At 34.2% G+C, this 17,913-nt stretch overlaps 1 protein-coding gene across 2 annotated transcripts in view; it reads left to right on the top strand.

Annotated features, from left to right (window-relative positions):
• Nucleotides 1-17,913, top strand: part of Hsp83 (Heat shock protein 83) — a 140,073-nt gene that overhangs the window by 648 nt on the left and 121,512 nt on the right. The window contains exons 2-7 of one of the 2 annotated variants that reach the window (XM_090400362.1): nucleotides 6,610-6,768; nucleotides 9,581-9,947; nucleotides 10,591-11,193; nucleotides 11,310-11,500; nucleotides 12,065-12,481; nucleotides 16,752-16,976. In XM_090400362.1, the coding sequence (XP_090256488.1) occupies nucleotides 6,610-6,768; nucleotides 9,581-9,947; nucleotides 10,591-11,193; nucleotides 11,310-11,500; nucleotides 12,065-12,481; nucleotides 16,752-16,976 (1,962 nt within the window). The remainder of the gene's footprint in view (nucleotides 1-6,609; nucleotides 6,769-9,580; nucleotides 9,948-10,590; nucleotides 11,194-11,309; nucleotides 11,501-12,064; nucleotides 12,482-16,751; nucleotides 16,977-17,913) is intronic. The other variant, XM_090400363.1, reaches the window with a different exon arrangement.

Genomic DNA, 17,913 nt, shown 5'->3' on the forward strand with positions numbered 1-17,913 from the left:
TGAAACTTCAAATTCCGACGAAATGGTAACGTGAAAAGTTTCGCTTCTGCGTGAGAGTGCCCGTTGCAATTCGCATGGATTTACTATGGTACGCCTGTGCAGTCGGTAAAGTTTCTCGACAACTGAAAAATAACTTTTGAACTTAAAATGAATCGCAAGCAGGCCGGAAATGTTTTAGCAAAACAACCTATTATTTATACTTCTGTTTACTAGAGACATAGATTATTATTATTTCGCATTTTATTATTATGTGAGACCTCAATTGAGTCCAAAGACTCGGTGAGGGAGGGCACCTAAACTCCTACACAAATGCCATCTACCGACCATCATCACAATCACTAGTATTTCCACAGACAATCGCAAACATCCATGCCTACGCGAGATTCGAACCTGCAGCCTTTTGGTCGGAGAGCGGATACACTAACCACTCGGCCAACCAGGCCAGCTAAATTTTAAAAAAAAAAAATATATATATATATATATATTATTTTACATATGACAATAAAGTAAAGTATTAGCAAGTATAAAAAATGCTGCTAGAGGAGATGGAATATGCAGCATGTAGAACAAAATACTGTCTGTACAGTAGGCAATTTAAAATCTATAATGATTTCCTCCCCCCAACAGTGCCATCTGTGGGAAGATTAATCAAAACTTATTGATTTCAGCAATACAATATTTATTGTATTAACTTATCAAGTTAATTCAATACATACATGCAGTAAAAGCCATACTTCTCTTTTTGAAAAGTGCCAGAAAATATCTCTACAGAAAGGATTAAAGGAGGCATAATCTCTTCATGGAGATTATGCCTCCTTTCACTTTCAATCAAAAATATACAAATTGAGACTTAAATGTTGATATAGACTCCTAACTCCTTAAATACTATGTGGTTCTGGTATCTTAACTACCTGAACTGTAAATAATGGTGAATGAAACATCTGCACTGCACAACAGCAGTATTAGCAATACCACTAAAAAGACTAAATGGAAAAACTCTCATAACTACCAAATCAGAATTGTCATTGGAGAAGCTAAACTTATTAGCAGCAAATATTAGATGAAATAGATGCAAGAAAGCTGTTTGGGAAAACTTAGCAGGTAACGTGCTATTACAAAGCATTGAAAAAATACAATCAATATTATATTATAATTATTTTACAGGCACTTGCATGGATTCCAAAGTTATTGTGGGAAGCCACCCAATCTATCCACACACTATCACTCCTCTCCTCGAACTATTTTTTTTTTTTTTTCCTCTCCCCAATTTTGCTAACAACTAGCTTATATAAATAGGGTATTTGCATAAGTGAATTTTTCAGTGTGCCGAATTCAGTAATTCGATTAGCTTCCTCCACTTCCCTAACATCTGAGTTCTCGTACCTGTGTGCCTTTTGTCAGAAACTGTACACCACTTGTAACTTTACATTCCAGGCAGGTTTTTGCTTTCTTTGCTCTACATATAATGGCTACTGGAGCCTCATCATTGTGCCAGTCCGGTTGACTGCATTTGATATATGAAAGCTAATAACGTGTGCTCAGCAAAACTGCCATGGATTTTTATATTTTTATAAATAACTTGCTTGTCATTTCATGTATAAGAATCTGTGGCCCTAACTAAAGCTTGTTTCATTAGCATTTAGCTAATGTACTAGCATCATCGAATAAGAAATTAACCGAAACTGCTGTATCTGAGTTAGGTAAAAAAAAAAAAATAAAGCACTTAATCATGTAGTACTATCCTGATATACACCTGAGGGTGTGTGTATATAGTGAAACCTCAGTTGTCGAACATAATTTGTTCCTAAAGGCTGTTTGAAAACCGGAACCAATTTCCCATAAGAATTAATGTAAAATGGAATAATCCATTCCTGGACTCCAGATGATTGCTTATTTAAACCTTTACAACAGTACTTCATGATTACGTATACAAAAATAATGAAAATGCATAAAATCTTATATAAAAAGAATAAACACAATAAATTCTCTTTCCATAAAACTTTGCACCTCACCCCATTTCACACACATTTCTTTGATCAAAGAACTAGGAATCCTCCCTTCCTCTGTCTCTAAAAACATTGTCTTTTACTGCTCCTTCTGAAGGTATTCCAGTTCTTCTGTGGTGAGCTCATTCCTGTGGTCCTCCACATCAGCATTGCCAACTTCTAAGCCCATGCTTTTGCCCAGAAACACATCATCGACAACAGCAACATACTCAGCCTCAATGACTGTGCTACACAGTCTGGCCACAATTTCCTCCAGGCAGAGTTTATGGTCCTGTAAATCACGTGCACCCAGGCTTTGTCAAGAATATTAAGCAACAGAGGATATTAACACCCAGAATTCTGAGTGTTTAATTCTTTGTCAGCTCACTTCAAAACATCTTTTGAAACAGTGCAAGTCAGAAATGATCTCCTGGTCCATGGGCTGGATTAGAGGAGTTGTGTTAGGGGACAGAAACTTCTGTGATAAAAATCAAACTCCTCCAAGCCTGGAGGGTGAGCAAGATCACTGTCCATCACAAGAAGGTATTTTAATGGCAAATTTTTTTTTTTCTTGAAGGTATTTTCTCACATCTGGGTCAAAGACTTCATGGATCTACTGAATAAAAAATTGTCTGGTTATCCAAGCCTTACTATTAGCAGCATTTATACCAGGGATTTTAAACAGATCATCATGTAATTGCCTTGCATTTTCACAAATTACAGCCTAAGAAACACTATCACCAGTGCTAACTTTCTCATTTTATCCAAATCTGCAACAATTTTTCCACTTCTTCAATCGTCTGAGATTTTGTTTAGTAAAAACTTGCTCCTTTTGCAACATCGGCTCCCTTGATTGCCTCTTTATTTAAGTCCTTTTTAGAACCCAAGAATGAGTAGATAAGGCACTCAAGCACAATGTTATTGATAGTCTGGATCCCTCTTCGGCATTCACAGTTTGGAATATCGGAGCAGTTCCATTTATGCAAGAGATGCTTGTGTTTCCCATGTCCTGTTCTGATCAGATTTAAAGTGGGCCATACATGTCTAGGGAGATTGAAGCCCTCCAGATGACATGTCGGATTTGAAGATTGGAGGTATATTGAAACCAATACTCTCCCCATGACTCGCATAGGTCGAAGTTGAAAGTTTATTTTTCAGTTGGTTAGAGTATAATAAAATTAGTTTAATCCTTTATCCAAGTGGGAGCAAACAAAGTTTGCACCTGAAAGTATCTTCAGGACTGGGGTAAGGTGGTACAATACCAGGGCAACTCGTTGCAAAGATGGAGCAAGCTACCAACACTCCTATCTCAGTATCTCCCATAATGCAAAACACATCTTGCGGATATGTCTAATGTTATGCATTAAGGGAAGGGCCACAACCCAGAATAGTTTACTTTCAGGCGCAAACTTTGTTTGCTCACACTTGGATAAAGGATTAAACTAATTTTATTATACTCTAACCAAGTGAAAAATAAACTTTCAACATCTTTCTCTAAATCCGGAGTAATTTATTAAAAAAGGGTGGCACACCATTTTGCAACTCCTATAGGTAGAGATGACCTACTAATGCTTCTGCCTGGTATCTCCACTTGGGCCTGGCTCCCACTGAAGAGACCTCAATAAAGGTCGAAACTAGTCTGGGTTGTGGCCTTTCCCTTAATGCATAACATTAGACATATCTGCAAGGAGATGTTTTGCATTATGGGAGATACTGAGATAGGAGTGTTGGTAGCTTGCTCCACCTTTGCAATGAGTTGCCCTGATGTTGTACTACCTTACCCCAGTCCTGAAGATACTTTCAGGTGCAAACTTTGTTTGCTCACACTTGGATAAAGGATTAAACTAATTTTATTATAGGTCGAAGTTCTGGTCGTTTATTTGTATTGCACTCCAGGCAGGGGTGCCTGGATTTCAGTCTTTGTGAAGTATGGAAGGAAATGTCTTGGTGGATAGGCAAGGAACTGTTTCCAATTATTTTTGTCCATAGTTTGCTTAATGCTTGGGTCCTGCAGAGCGAGGGAGGGTCTATATTACTGAGAGTTCGGAGCCAGGAGTAGATCTTAAAGTTCCAGAGATTATCCTCATAGTTTGATTCAGCTGGACATCGACCAAAGAAGCATGTGCACTGTTCAGCCACACAGGAGTACAATACTCTGCTGTGGAATAGGCCAAAGACAGTGCAGTAGTACGTAGTGTGGCATCAGCATCCCAAGAAGTACTAGCAAGTTTATGCATTATATTACTACAAGTTTTTTTAATTTCCCAGCAATGTCAAACTTCTATCTAGGGTAACTCCTAGGTATTTTGGATGATTGTTAAATTTCACCTGTTTATTTCTGAGGTAAACTTTTGGGATATAGTTGGCCTGGATATTACTTAAATGAAATGATGCCACTTCAGTTTTGTTCAGGTTAGGTTGTAATTGCCATCATCTAAAGTATTTATCAAGTACAGCCAGACCTTCAGTTAAGGTGTTCTCAGCTTTTTGGAATGTTGAGTTGCAATGGCAATATCGTCAGCATACATGAATCTCTGGGATATCACTAATATATAAGTTTAAAGAGCAATGGGACAAGAACTGACCCCTGAGGTAGGCCATTTTTAATCCTAAAGAATTTGGTTTGGGATTCGTTGAGAGATACTTGTATCCATCTGTCTGCTAGTATTTGATTAATTAGGTTGGCTAGTTTTGGTCATGGGATAGTTTCTAGGAATTTTACGATAAGACCATCTCTCCACACTGTGTCATAGGCAGCAGAGAGGTCCACGAATACTGCTATTGTTTTTTTTTCTCTATAAAGGTTGTCAAAGCCAGTACTTGATTGCAACAACTTCTGTCAGGTTTGAATCCAGCCTGTTCCTGTGGAGTTCCGTTATGTATACTTGAAGAAATTCTATTGTATAGCATTCTTCCGAGAAGTTTCAGGCAGATACTTAACAAGGCGATAGGATGGTAGTTGGAAGCAATTGTAGGGTCTTTGCCAGGTTTTAAGACAGCAATGATTTTAGATCTTTTAAAAATTGATGGAAGTATGTCAGAGTCCAGGATATTATTGTACATAGCAGTAAGTCATTGAATAGTTTTTGGTCCACAGTTCATAATGAATTCAGCATAGATTAAGAGTCCAGCTGCCTTCCCAGTGCTCAATGAGTTAACTACCTGAGATAGTGACGATGGTGAAAGATCTGTTTTGAGATTTTTCAGTTTTTGTTTCACCTCTCTCATAGTTATTTTATCTTGAGGATATTTAGTCATTGAGACTATGTGTTTTGGATCTATGGCAGGCAAGTTTACCAGAAGTCCTTGTATTAGGGTCAAGCTTTTTGACTGGAATGAGTAAAATTAAAATTGATCATTGAGAGCATAGATCATTGATATCGACATACTGAACTGCATAGCAAGATCCTAGGCACATGTCGTTCATGTTTAAGATTCCTTTTTCACCTCCGTTGTGGTTCTAACAACTTTTCTTTTCGCTTTGCTGCTATCACTATCCTTCTTTGGTCCCATGGTGGCTTATTTAAGAAAAATTTGTAAAAAAAAAAAAAAAAAAACAGCAAAACAAAGAAAAACCCGAAGAGGTGTCTGGATGGAAAGGAGGTTGCAGCATAAGTGATTCTCTCCTGTCATACATCTTAACCCAGGGATCATATGGTTGCCTGTTTGGAAACTTATTTGTTAGAGATGAGAGGTGTTTAACAACAGAGGTTCAACTGTGTGTATATCAGGAAATTAACTAGAGCCTTTTGTAAGTCTGGTTTGATGAAGCCCTTTGGTTAAACTCTGGGGTTCAAATCTCATGTGATGAACCCTTATCAGGGCTTTCATTTAAAGGAGAGTTTGGCGATCTCATGAGTGGAGGAGGGGGGGGATTTCTCCCTGAAACAGTCAAACCAGTCCTGTAAACATCTTTAAAAAATGCTTGCTATTAGGGAACATTGGAGGAATGGCAAGCAGGCTGCATTAATTGCCAATAGTCCTCTAATCATGAGACTTGACCCCTATTTTTGGACAGAAGAGATGACTAGTTGCTAGGTTTATGTTTAGGGTATGACTAGGGGTATTTTCCTGTGTTCGCATGCTATTCAAGCTAATGTTTTAATCATGTAGTTAATTTATTTTATTATAACAGCTCCTCATTTAACACTACTCTGTTCAATGCTGTTTTGTGTTCTGTAAAATGGCAATTCCCAGCATTCGGGCAATACTGAATGTACCATTAGTAATTTGATGCATTCAATATGATAAAACGAAATGTTGAATTGCTGCTGCTGCTTCATTGCAATGACTGATTCTAAAGACAACTTGTTACATGACACTTTGTAAAGTATTGGGATCAATTCTTAGAAAATGACCCCAGATTATGAAGAGCTTCATGGATGTAAAAGGAAATTGACCTTCATGACTACATCACTCTCCAGCCTGGTTTTTCATCTAAAATGTTATATAATGTTAAATAAAAGTTGCTTAGTACTGTTCTATTTATGTTTGTCTTCACCTTTTACCTTTGCATGAGGTTCTTGAACATTAACTAGTTTTATAGTTTGCTAGCCAAACTATTTCTTATAATATTACAATTAATATTTTAATACTTAACATTAATGCCAACTCTTCTTTTTAGATGCCTGAAGAAACCTCAGAAACTGTAAACATGGAAGAAGCAGAAGTAGAAACTTTTGCTTTTCAAGCAGAAATAGCTCAGTTGATGAGTTTGATCATCAATACATTCTATTCCAACAAAGAAATTTTCCTCCGTGAACTCATTTCAAACTCATCTGATGTAAGTATAAATGCGTTATAAGCTTAAGTACATAGTGCCCTTATGTCTACTGACCCAGTGATATTTCAAATCACTAATGCTGCTGTCGTTATTCATTTCACTAAACGTTTCTTACTTAAAAAAATTAAAAGATTTTAAAGATGGCGTAAGAGCTGTTTGGGATTTATACTTGCTCAGCTTACATCCAAATGAATATTTGGCACAGCATTCTAAGCTGAAGTAAAAGTTCTGATCAGGGTGACAAGAACCTTTTTGCTGCCACACCAATCATCTGGTGGAGAGAAAAAACTGCCCTGTGGCAATTTATGTTTGCATGTTGGCAGGCATGCCACATCTTGACAATTCAATTGTAAACAAATCTAAAGGAGGAGGAGACTTAGAATATTAGAAAATAATAATTAAGGAGAATGCTCTTTTATTGATATTTAAATTACTGAAAAGTTTGTGAATCATCAATGAGCTATGTGAAGATGGAAAATGACGAAGGAAAAGAACAGATGTGAATGTTGAAAATTAAGTTTGATTTTGAGTATTGAAATTAAGTAAAAATTAAAATAAATGAAAATTAAGATGCTAAGAAATTTTATTTATGAATTTATTAACATTAATTTATTTAACTAAAATTAAACTTAAGAATATAATTTCTTGGCATCTTCAATTTAACAGAAAATGCTTACATTACTGGCAAACTAATACTAACAATTAGTACAGGTTAATGTACTTGATTAATGCAATTAATTAATCCCTCGATATTACCGTGTAAATCAAATATAATAAGCAATGGTAAAAATTGCAATTTGTCCATGTTCAATTACTATAGTAATTTGTTTTTATATGGTACTCTTAGGGAAGGAAAAATGAATGTAAAGTAAATGTTTATACCTACATTAGTTACTTTTTTTAATCAAAAAAAAAGTTAGTCGTTTGAACAGAGTTTTTTCTTATCAGCATAAGTTCTACAGTAATAAGCAAAATGACTTGAGACCTTGGCAAACAAGCATTCTTCGATTAACATCTGGATCCATATCCATTACTTGCTGCTTAAGCGATTCTAAACTGTGAAATAGTCCATCCAGTTCTTTGATTATCTCCTTTGGAACTTCATCTTCACATTCCATTTGTTCGTCATCTTTATATGCATGATGTCCAATTTCAAGATCATTGTCGCTGAAATCTTTTCAATTTGAATCCAATAATTCTTTAACATCTTCTGCATCAAAACCAAGGTCTTCACCAATTGCAACAATTTCTTCAACCATGTTGTTCACAGGATTTTGAGTCATTAGCGCATTCTGACAAAAGGTTTTTCCAAACAGCTCTCCTGCAGCTAGAAGACACTTGCTCCCACGAGACATGAAATTGCATGTTTAATGTTAAAATTTTTCCAAAATTCTTGTAGCTTAATTGCATTTTCTCCTGTTATTGTTTCTACTGCCTTTTGAGAATTTCTTTTTAAGAAAATAGGCTTTGAAAGTTGCAATGATGCCCATGTACATGGGTTGTAACAATGATGTCGTATTTGGAATTTTGGTTAATTAAAACTCTTGCCGCATATATAAATGGATTCTCGCAATTAATTTTGCCACCTTAAGCAAGGGATGCATGCCTGTAGTAAAATTAACATTTCTGATATTCCTATAAATTGCTGGGTAAAGTGAATAACAGTGATTTTATAAGCTCTAGATGTGATTGGGTGTTTATGATAACAGTTGAGAAAATGGAAAGAATTATTTACTTTTAACTATGGAGCTAATGAATGATAAATAAGACTAATCCAGTGGACTAATGTTCATCAGCTGATTCATTTAGATGTGGCAGGAATCCATCTTGTGATATTTGCACTTTGTGTATTTCTGTTATTATATTTTGTTGGTTTTTTGTTTACCTGATAGTATTTTACATAAGAAATATTAATTTCTGATTATTGGATGTGTCTTTTTGCAAATACATTTCATCACTTTTTTTTTTTTTTCGGAGTGGTTTTTCTGTCTTATCAATAATAGATGTGTTAGTATTTTTAGTAATAGAATATTTACTTTTTTTATGAATAAATAAATTTTTACTGCATCTGTCTTTCCCAAGAACTATAATAACATGACAAAACATTCCATCCTCATCAGACTTTGTCCTGCAGAAGCAAGATAAATAAGTTTTTTATTTAATACCAGAGACATTTCAGTCTGTGATGTATCTGGCACCAATTAGTGTACGGCCATTAGAATGTCGTTTTAATAATGAAAAACTCTCCTCCCTAAAACAGATTATAAACACATTTGTTCTAACACCTTTTTAAATTTTCAGTTTGCATTTGGAATTAGGCCTCTTGAATAACGTACTTCCATATATAAATAAGCATTATCTAATTGAGTATATTTCAACTGCATTTAAACATCTCCAGTTTCTGATGTTTTGTCTCAAGTATTGATATGTACTTCTGATTGCCCTTTTTTGCCTAGTTTCTACCAGCATACTTTTTTCTGAATACTAATTTTTCATGTTTCATGAACATAATGGTTGTGAATTTGCTTCAGCATGTACTTAGTGGGTTTACATAATGAACTAAAGCCCATAGGTTTATACTGGTGCTTGTTGTAGTGAATATCGTGCATACTTAAACTAGCAAAATGGCATTGAATGATTCAGGAAAATTAAGTTAAAACTATCTTTCAGAAAACTAATATTGTTCATTGGAATGTGCCCAAAATATATTTGGAAAATGTTTGATCTTGCTCTGCATTATCATTCTCTTAGACTTGTATTTAATGAGATTTATACTTAACGTGCTCCTTTTACCTTGTGGTTCTTTATGTAGGCCTTGGACAAGATCAGGTATGAAAGTTTGACTGATCCATCCAAACTGGAGAGTGGGAAAGAATTGTATATAAAAATCATTCCAAATAAAGATGATAGGACCCTGACCTTGATTGATACGGGTATTGGAATGACAAAGGCAGATCTTATAAATAATTTGGGAACAATTGCAAAGTCTGGAACAAAGGCATTTATGGAAGCTCTGCAAGCTGGTGCTGATATATCAATGATTGGTCAGTTTGGTGTTGGCTTTTATTCAGCTTATCTTGTTGCAGACAGAGTGACAGTTACATCAAAGAATAATGATGATGAGCAGTATACATGGGAATCATCTGCTGGTGGATCCTTTACTGTGAAACCAGATCATGGTAAGTGATTACTGTATTAAATCTGAACATACAATATAAATTCAGTGTAACCTGTATAGTGATAGTACTTTTTTAGTTTGTCCTAGTAATACTGCTTTAAATTGAAAGATGCTAGTGGTAAAATTTTTCCCTGATCACTTTTGCTTAAATAGATTGGACTTAGAAATAACTGGCATCATCATCAGTGCCAAATGATCTTTGCTTGATATCCATAAAGCAAGTTTTGTTTAAACAGTAGATACTGTACCTGTTTAACATAAAATTCTATTTTGGTTTAAGCTAATATATTCAAAATCCAATCCATTGGATTGCTTGTGTGTGATTATATAAATTATGAGCTCTTGCCTTTAGAATTATAAGGATAGCATAAAGTGGGAAATACAAACTTCATATTTATTTTAAACTGACCTATGCTGACCCCTTTTTTTGTAAAGGAATTTAACTATTAGATCTTTGACTAATTCAGGATTTCCTTAAATTTTGCCTAATTTGGTGGATATGTTCCTTTTTTTTTATATCTTATTCTCTTTCCACTAATAACTGGTTTTTAGTTTTACTCACTTACTGTCATTTCATTTCATATAATTACTCATTCTGAAACCTTACTGCTATTAGTAAACTTGTTGCATTTAATTTCTTATAGGTGAGATACTAGGTAGGGGAACAAAAATTGTTCTACATCTTAAAGAAGACCAAGCAGAATATCTGGAAGAAAGAAGAGTCAAAGAAGTTGTGAAAAAACATAGCCAGTTCATTGGTTATCCTATTAAGCTAATGGTTCAAAAGGAAAGGGAAAAAGAGGTGTCAGATGATGAAGCTGAAGATGAGGAAAAGGAAGAGAAAAAAGAGGAAGAAGAAGATGCTCCTAAAATTGAAGATGTAGGTGAAGATGAGGAAGAAGATAAAGAAAAAGATAAAGATAAGAAGAAAAAGAAGATTAAAGAAAAATATACTGAAGATGAAGAATTAAATAAAACTAAACCAATCTGGATGAGAAATCCTGATGATATTTCACAGGAAGAATATGGAGAATTCTATAAAAGTCTGACAAATGATTGGGAAGATCATTTAGCAGTAAAACACTTTTCAGTTGAAGGGCAATTAGAATTCAGAGCCCTTCTATTTGTGCCAAAAAGAGCTCCATTTGATTTGTTTGAAAACAGAAAACAAAAGAATAATATTAAACTATATGTAAGACGGGTCTTCATCATGGATAACTGTGAGGATCTTATTCCAGAATACTTGAGTAAGTACACTTCATTACCACATTGTCATGTCACTTCTGTTGTTTTACACAATTATAGGCAATACCAGTAGATTTTTCATTTGAAAAATTAATTATCTGAACTTTATTTTTTGTAGACTTCATCAAAGGTGTGGTGGATTCTGAAGATCTTCCGCTTAACATTTCCAGAGAGATGTTGCAACAAAATAAGATTCTTAAAGTCATTAGGAAGAATTTAGTAAAAAAATGTCTAGAACTTTTTGATGAAATTGCAGAAGATAAAGATATGTATAAGAAGTGCTATGAACAATTTAGTAAGAACATCAAGGTAAGATGCACTTTGCATTAAATGGCTTATTTTTTTATCATAATTTGACTTCTAATGATTATATTTTTTATATATAAACCCTTGAATCCATCTAAAGACTAATTACTTTAACATGGTATATGATTGTTAAAAGCTAGCAACAGAGAAAAGGTGGTGGAAAAGATTGCAGAATAATGTTTGTTTTTCTGGAGGAAAACAATTTCTCACCTAAAGATAAGTGCTTATGTTCATAGTGGGATTCTAATCTCGTGATTGGAGAGTGAATGTTACTACTCGGCCAAACCAGGCTGGTCAGAAGATCGAAATGGGAAAGATCTTCTATAGCATTAATTCCATATCCCTTGAATTAACATTCAGTCACTAATCTGCACCTTTAAAATATTTTCTTGCCTTTCCATAATTTCATGGATAAAATTTATTCTTTGTTATGTTGGCTAAGACTCCAGTGATTAATTGACTAGTTTAATATTTAAAACTTCCCTCTTAATGTGCTTTCTAAAAATTAGTAAAACTGATTTTTGTTTGTAAACTCTTGCACTCATGGTTACTTTTTTTTTTTTATAGCTTGGTATTCATGAGGATTCTCAAAACCGAAAAAAGTTAGCAGAGTTTCTTCGGTATTATACTTCTGCTTCTGGTGATGAAATGTGTTCCCTTAAAGACTATGCATCTAGAATGAAGGAAAACCAAAAACACATTTATTTCATCACAGGAGAATCAAAAGATCAGGTAGCAAACTCTGCATTTGTTGAGAGAGTGAAGAAACGTGGATTTGAAGTAGTGTACATGGTGGAACCTATTGATGAATACTGCGTTCAACAGCTCAAAGAATATGACGGTAAACAACTTGTTTCTGTAACAAAAGAAGGATTAGAGCTACCTGAAGATGAAGAAGAAAAAAAGAAGCGCGAAGAAGATAAAGCCAAATATGAAAGCCTTTGTAAAGTTATAAAAGATATACTGGACAAAAGGGTAGAAAAGGTAAGATTTCGCAATCACTAATTAGTGCATAGCTTAAATTCCTAATTGCTTATTTTTTTAATTATAACTTTAAATTTTGGTTAATAAGTCTTAAAAATCCCTAAAACCTGGATCTTCAGAAGAAATATAAGCAGAACTTGCTTATTTTTCCATTCTAACATCTTAGTAAATTCATCTTCTACTCAAGCCATAAACTATAGAAAACCTCATTTGAAATATTTTTTTTCTAAAGTGGCAATTCAATGTTGGTTCCAAAATTGGAAATTGCTCACATGTAAGACATTAATCTCCACACATCCATGCTACTAACTCTTATGCTTTGATATTAACATTTAGTGTGAAAATCATTAGAATTAATATCTTGTAAAAGTTGTCTGGGTAAAAAAAACCTCTACCTCTGTATGATACCAGCTAACTCTCCTATAGTTGAAAGAAACCAGAATTCATCATGTCTTGGATGAGAATTGAACCCAGGTCTTTCTGACCAAAGGGCTTAGTCTATATCAACTGAGCTACAGAGCTATTATTTACCATATGCTGACAATTTTTCTTTAATTGTCATCATTTTGTTGAGAATCCATGAGATCAGAAATTCATGGCATCAAATGATGCTACCATAACAGATCTGGTTATAGCAAGATTGGTTAATGAGATGTCATACTTGCATTTGGTTTTTGAATGACTGTAATCCTTACTTGGATGGTGAAATGGAATGCAGAAGTATTAATGCAGGTTCTTATTGAGACTTGCTGTATGTACTAAGGTCATTGTACACCCTAAGTTATGCTTTCTTAGTGTACTGGCTAATTCTATAAACAGGCTCCAAAATATACTTGCAATAGGCAAGTTAGAAACAAATTTTTCTGTAAATGTATTTTTATTTTTTTTCCATATGCTTTTTTTAATCTCTTATTCACTGTCAAGTTATTTGAACTGGTGAAGTTGTTTTCCAGAGCAGGAAAGAACTTTTAGATCTGAAATCCTTAATTTGAACACAGCAGTTCCTGTTTTTATCAATTTCTTGACATGTGCCTTCAAGGGGTGTACAGGATATGATAGTACTAAATGAAAAATTTTACATAATCATCACTAACTTCCTATCTACAATTTTCCTCCAAATCAGTCTGTTACTTGTCAAGACCCCAACATTATCAGATCTTATATCTTCTAAGGCACTTTTTACTGTATTTTAGTAAAAAGTCGATCCATTTTAACTTGTTCTTTTACCTGGCAGAGAACACTTGTTTTGCTAATCTTTCCTCTCCCATTCTGTTTAAGTGACCATACCACCTGAGATTTAGCTCTTCTAAATGTTAACAATGCCACGTTCTTTCCTAATCTTGTTTTTAATATGATATTGCCATCTCTTCATGCCCCTAATCTTTCTCAGGACTCATCTGTTGTCTTTAGTCTCTGGCCAAGTGTTTAACTTCTAACCCAGCTCTCAGATCCATAAGTTAAAATTGGTTTGAACAGTGCCTTGTATATAGCTAATCTAGTGTTTTGACTAATTTCTCTTATTCCGTTGACTTTGATTCTGTATATCCATGTTTAATTTGCCATTTTCACTAAAAATCATGCCGAAGTTTTACTTGTTCTATAGGTTCTACATTCATAATGCAGTTGATATTTTCATTGTCTTTTTATATTGTTATTGCTGACCTTCATACCAAATCAATTATTCAATTTAGTCAGGGAATCTTGCAGACTTGTAGCAGATTTATTTAGAAGTATAACATCTGCATAGAGTAAAGAGCTGAGATTTTTAACATTTCCAATTTTGATATCAGGTTTAATACCACTATCCTTCATGTGATTCACGTAGATAACAAATAACGGAAGGGATAATGTACATCCTTGTCTGAAATCAGAGTTAACATTAAACCATCTTCCTGTACTTCAATTCTAACTGCTGACTTACAACTCAAATAAAGACTTGCTTGATATCTACTCCAGCTGCCTTTCCACATTCTGTTTTCAGAGAATCATAGATAAAACCAGCAACTAAAATTTCAAGTCTTAAGTCATCTTCACTTTCTTCCATTCTTTTATCTCCTTTTAGGGTTCAGAACTTTATTTATTTTTCTATCTATAAGAAATACTTCTGTCATAATACTATATGTAATAACTATTTTTTAAATTAATAATTTAACTCTTAAAAGTTCTGTTGTCATTATTGTAATAACCATTGATAATTAACTTTTCTTTAAAAGAATATTTTTTTTTCTTTCTGTATAAAGTATTTCCTACACATCCTCATTTCTCTTACAGCAGTATGTTCTTTTGTATATATTTTTTATATGTTCATGCATAATCCAGTATTTATCACATCTATAGTTTTGTCATGAAGTGAGAAATGACTTAGATATAGTTGCTTATTAAATCTTGTGCACATCAAGATTTTATGAATATTTAGTTCAATATTAACCTGACATATATATCACAGTATGCACAACATGCAATAGACAGTCTATTTAAAAAAAGACATCAGATCTTATTTACTGTAATATAGTATTGTCTTAAGTTTATTTTCACACCTCACCATGAATTAGTAAAGTAAGATTTAAGTGGACACTTCAGTAACTTTTTTATGTAATTGATCTACAAATCAAATATTGCATTATGATTACTGAGTGCATAATGAAAAAAGGCTAGCTCTACATATGCTACCTACTTTTACTTTCATATCTTATGTTTATTGGTAGTTTATATAAACTTGTCCTTCATTATGAATAGCAAACAAAAAAAAAACTAAATTGTGGCATACACTTTTTATAATTCTATATAGTCTATAACAATACTTATATAAGACTGGTACCTTTTGGGTGAGGTTTGAAGTCAGATTTTCAATTTAAGACATTGTTCAGAAATCTTGAGAATATAACAAGGATTTGTATTTAAGCTTTTAATTGATCTGGCCTATCAAAATTGTTAATATTAGCTCTTCACTTCATGCAGATGAAGTATTCTACTTCTAAATAAATCCAGTACAAATCTGCAAGATTGCCTGATGAAATTGAATAACTTATAATAATTTGGTATGAAAATAGGCAGAACATTTAAACAAACTGTATCTTGAATGAACCTGTACAATGTTTTGGCTATCTATCATACCTCTCCTTGAACCCATTAACAAAGCATTCAACTTACTCTACCAACCCATTCACCACTCTAAGCAAAAAAAAATCTAATCTTCACACTCCTACTAACCTTTTTATTCAACTTCCAAGGGTGGTGACCCCCTTGTTCTGGTCTCTCTAGCCAAGTGCTAAAACATTTATCCCGCATCTATCCTAAAAATCTTTTAAGCAATTTAAATGTCTCCTCTCCTCTCAACCAACTTCTGCAATTCAGCCTATCCTCATAAGGAACATTCCATGGACCATTCACCATCTTGGTCACTTGATTCTAAATCCTCTCCACTAGTTTCTCATTTCCAGGAAACTCAGGAGACCTGATGTGAGTGTATCAAGGCCTTCTAAAGAATAGCAACTTCCTTATTTCTACTTGTTAATGTGTTCTTCAATAGTAAAAGTAATCTTATGGGCTACCTTAGCAATATGTCCTCTAAACTTTTTAACTGTCTACCACCATCCCTAAATCTCTAATTTACTCTATTTCCTGGAGTACAGTTCCCATCAACGTGATACACAGCATGTCATCTGTTTATCCCAAAATGCATAACTTTAGATTTCTTGACCTGACCATTAAACTGACACCCTTTAACTTTTGCCCATGCTGACTGCCTATTTAAATCTTCCTGTAAGCTCTCCACATTGCGTTGATTAACTATTATTCTACCTAATTTTGCATCATCAGCAAACAATTGAATATTTCCCTTCAGGTTATTTCTTTTAATTTATGTATAAAATAAACAGCAGTGATCACAGCACTGAGCTTTGTGCACACCACTAATCGCATGCTTTTGCCTCAATTCTGCTCCTGAAACTTCGCATACTAAATATGCACACAGAAATTGAATCATAAGAATACTGATCATCCCTAATTGTAAAATTTATAAGGCAGTTGTGTGAACCAGACTAAGTACTTTTAACTGACCATATTCCTAAATTTTGGAGTTAGTGAACTAAAAGTCTAAATCAGATAACTATTATTTGATCTATAATCTTGCATTTCTCAACTAGCATAGAACTAGGGTCTTATTAATTGCTGATATGTAAATTACCATTATTGTTGGAACACCATTTGGCATGTAATAAAGCTGCCTAAGCATCTGTGAAACATGTTTAACTTTTTTTTTTTTTTTTAGGTTGTTGTATCAAACAGGTTAGTTTCATCACCTTGCTGTATAGTCACTAGTCAGTATGGCTGGAGTGCCAATATGGAGAGAATAATGAAAGCTCAAGCTCTTCGTGACAGCAGCACCATGGGTTACATGGCAGCTAAGAAACATCTAGAAATAAATCCTGATCATCCCATTGTTGAAAACTTGAGGCAGAAAGCTGAAGTAGATAAGAATGACAAGTCTGTCAAGGTGAGTTTTTTTTTTTTTTTTTTTTTTTTTTTTTAAATTGTTATTTTAAACCAGACTCAATATCACCTTGAACTTCTACTTTTGATTTATTATTAAATGTTTTTGAATCGTCTCCAGTTCCAAGAAACCAGAACATTGCAACAAAAAGTACCAATATAGACCTTTCGCATATCCCTTGGAGTATGCAGACTGCACTCTGAGAAATTTTACTCTAAAGCAGGGGTTGCCAAACTTCTTTGACTGTCAACCCCTTCAAGAGTTTCTTGACCTTTTATCAACCCCCTCTATTTTAGTATTACGTAATTTTAATATTACCTAATACATATGTTGATGAATTTTAGAACATTAACGTTCACTTGTATGTATGTCTGCGCAAAAATGAGACTGGGTTCGAATACATATAAGCAACCACACATGTGTTGCAATCTCGCGCTGGCGTGGGAACCACTGACATCCTTTTATTGGTAAATACGTCATTTTGGTCTCCATAACTATTTTCATGACCTTGCTCCATCTTGCAGGTCCTATTGATGTCACTGTTCCTACAATTCTCTCTTAATTGCGTTGTCATTCAGGATGGAGGCAATCCAAGTTAACCAAATTAAATATTACCCATACAGTGATGTCTTATATTTTTCTATCGGCCCCTGACAATGTTATATCGACCCTTGGGGGGGGGGGTCGATATTGACCACTTTGGCGACCACTGCTCTAAAGGGTGAAATTTTTTACATAGGATGAAACCCTGCTCTCTAGAGACTAAACAGCTTTCTTTTTTTTTTTTTCCCCATGTCACTACATTTCTTACCTAAAGACAATTGTAAACATTCATGGCAGGATTCAAATCCACAGCGTGTGGGTTGGAGAGCATTTAAGTTCAGGCAATCAGGCCAGCTGATTAGGCAGCAGTATTTATTGATCTGTCTACAGCTTTACT

Source organism: Typopeltis vanoorti, chromosome 11 (genome assembly GCF_054136105.1).
Source record: "Typopeltis vanoorti isolate ZY-2024b chromosome 11, IOZ_Tvanoo_1.0, whole genome shotgun sequence".
Lineage (NCBI taxonomy): Eukaryota > Metazoa > Arthropoda > Arachnida > Uropygi > Thelyphonidae > Typopeltis > Typopeltis vanoorti.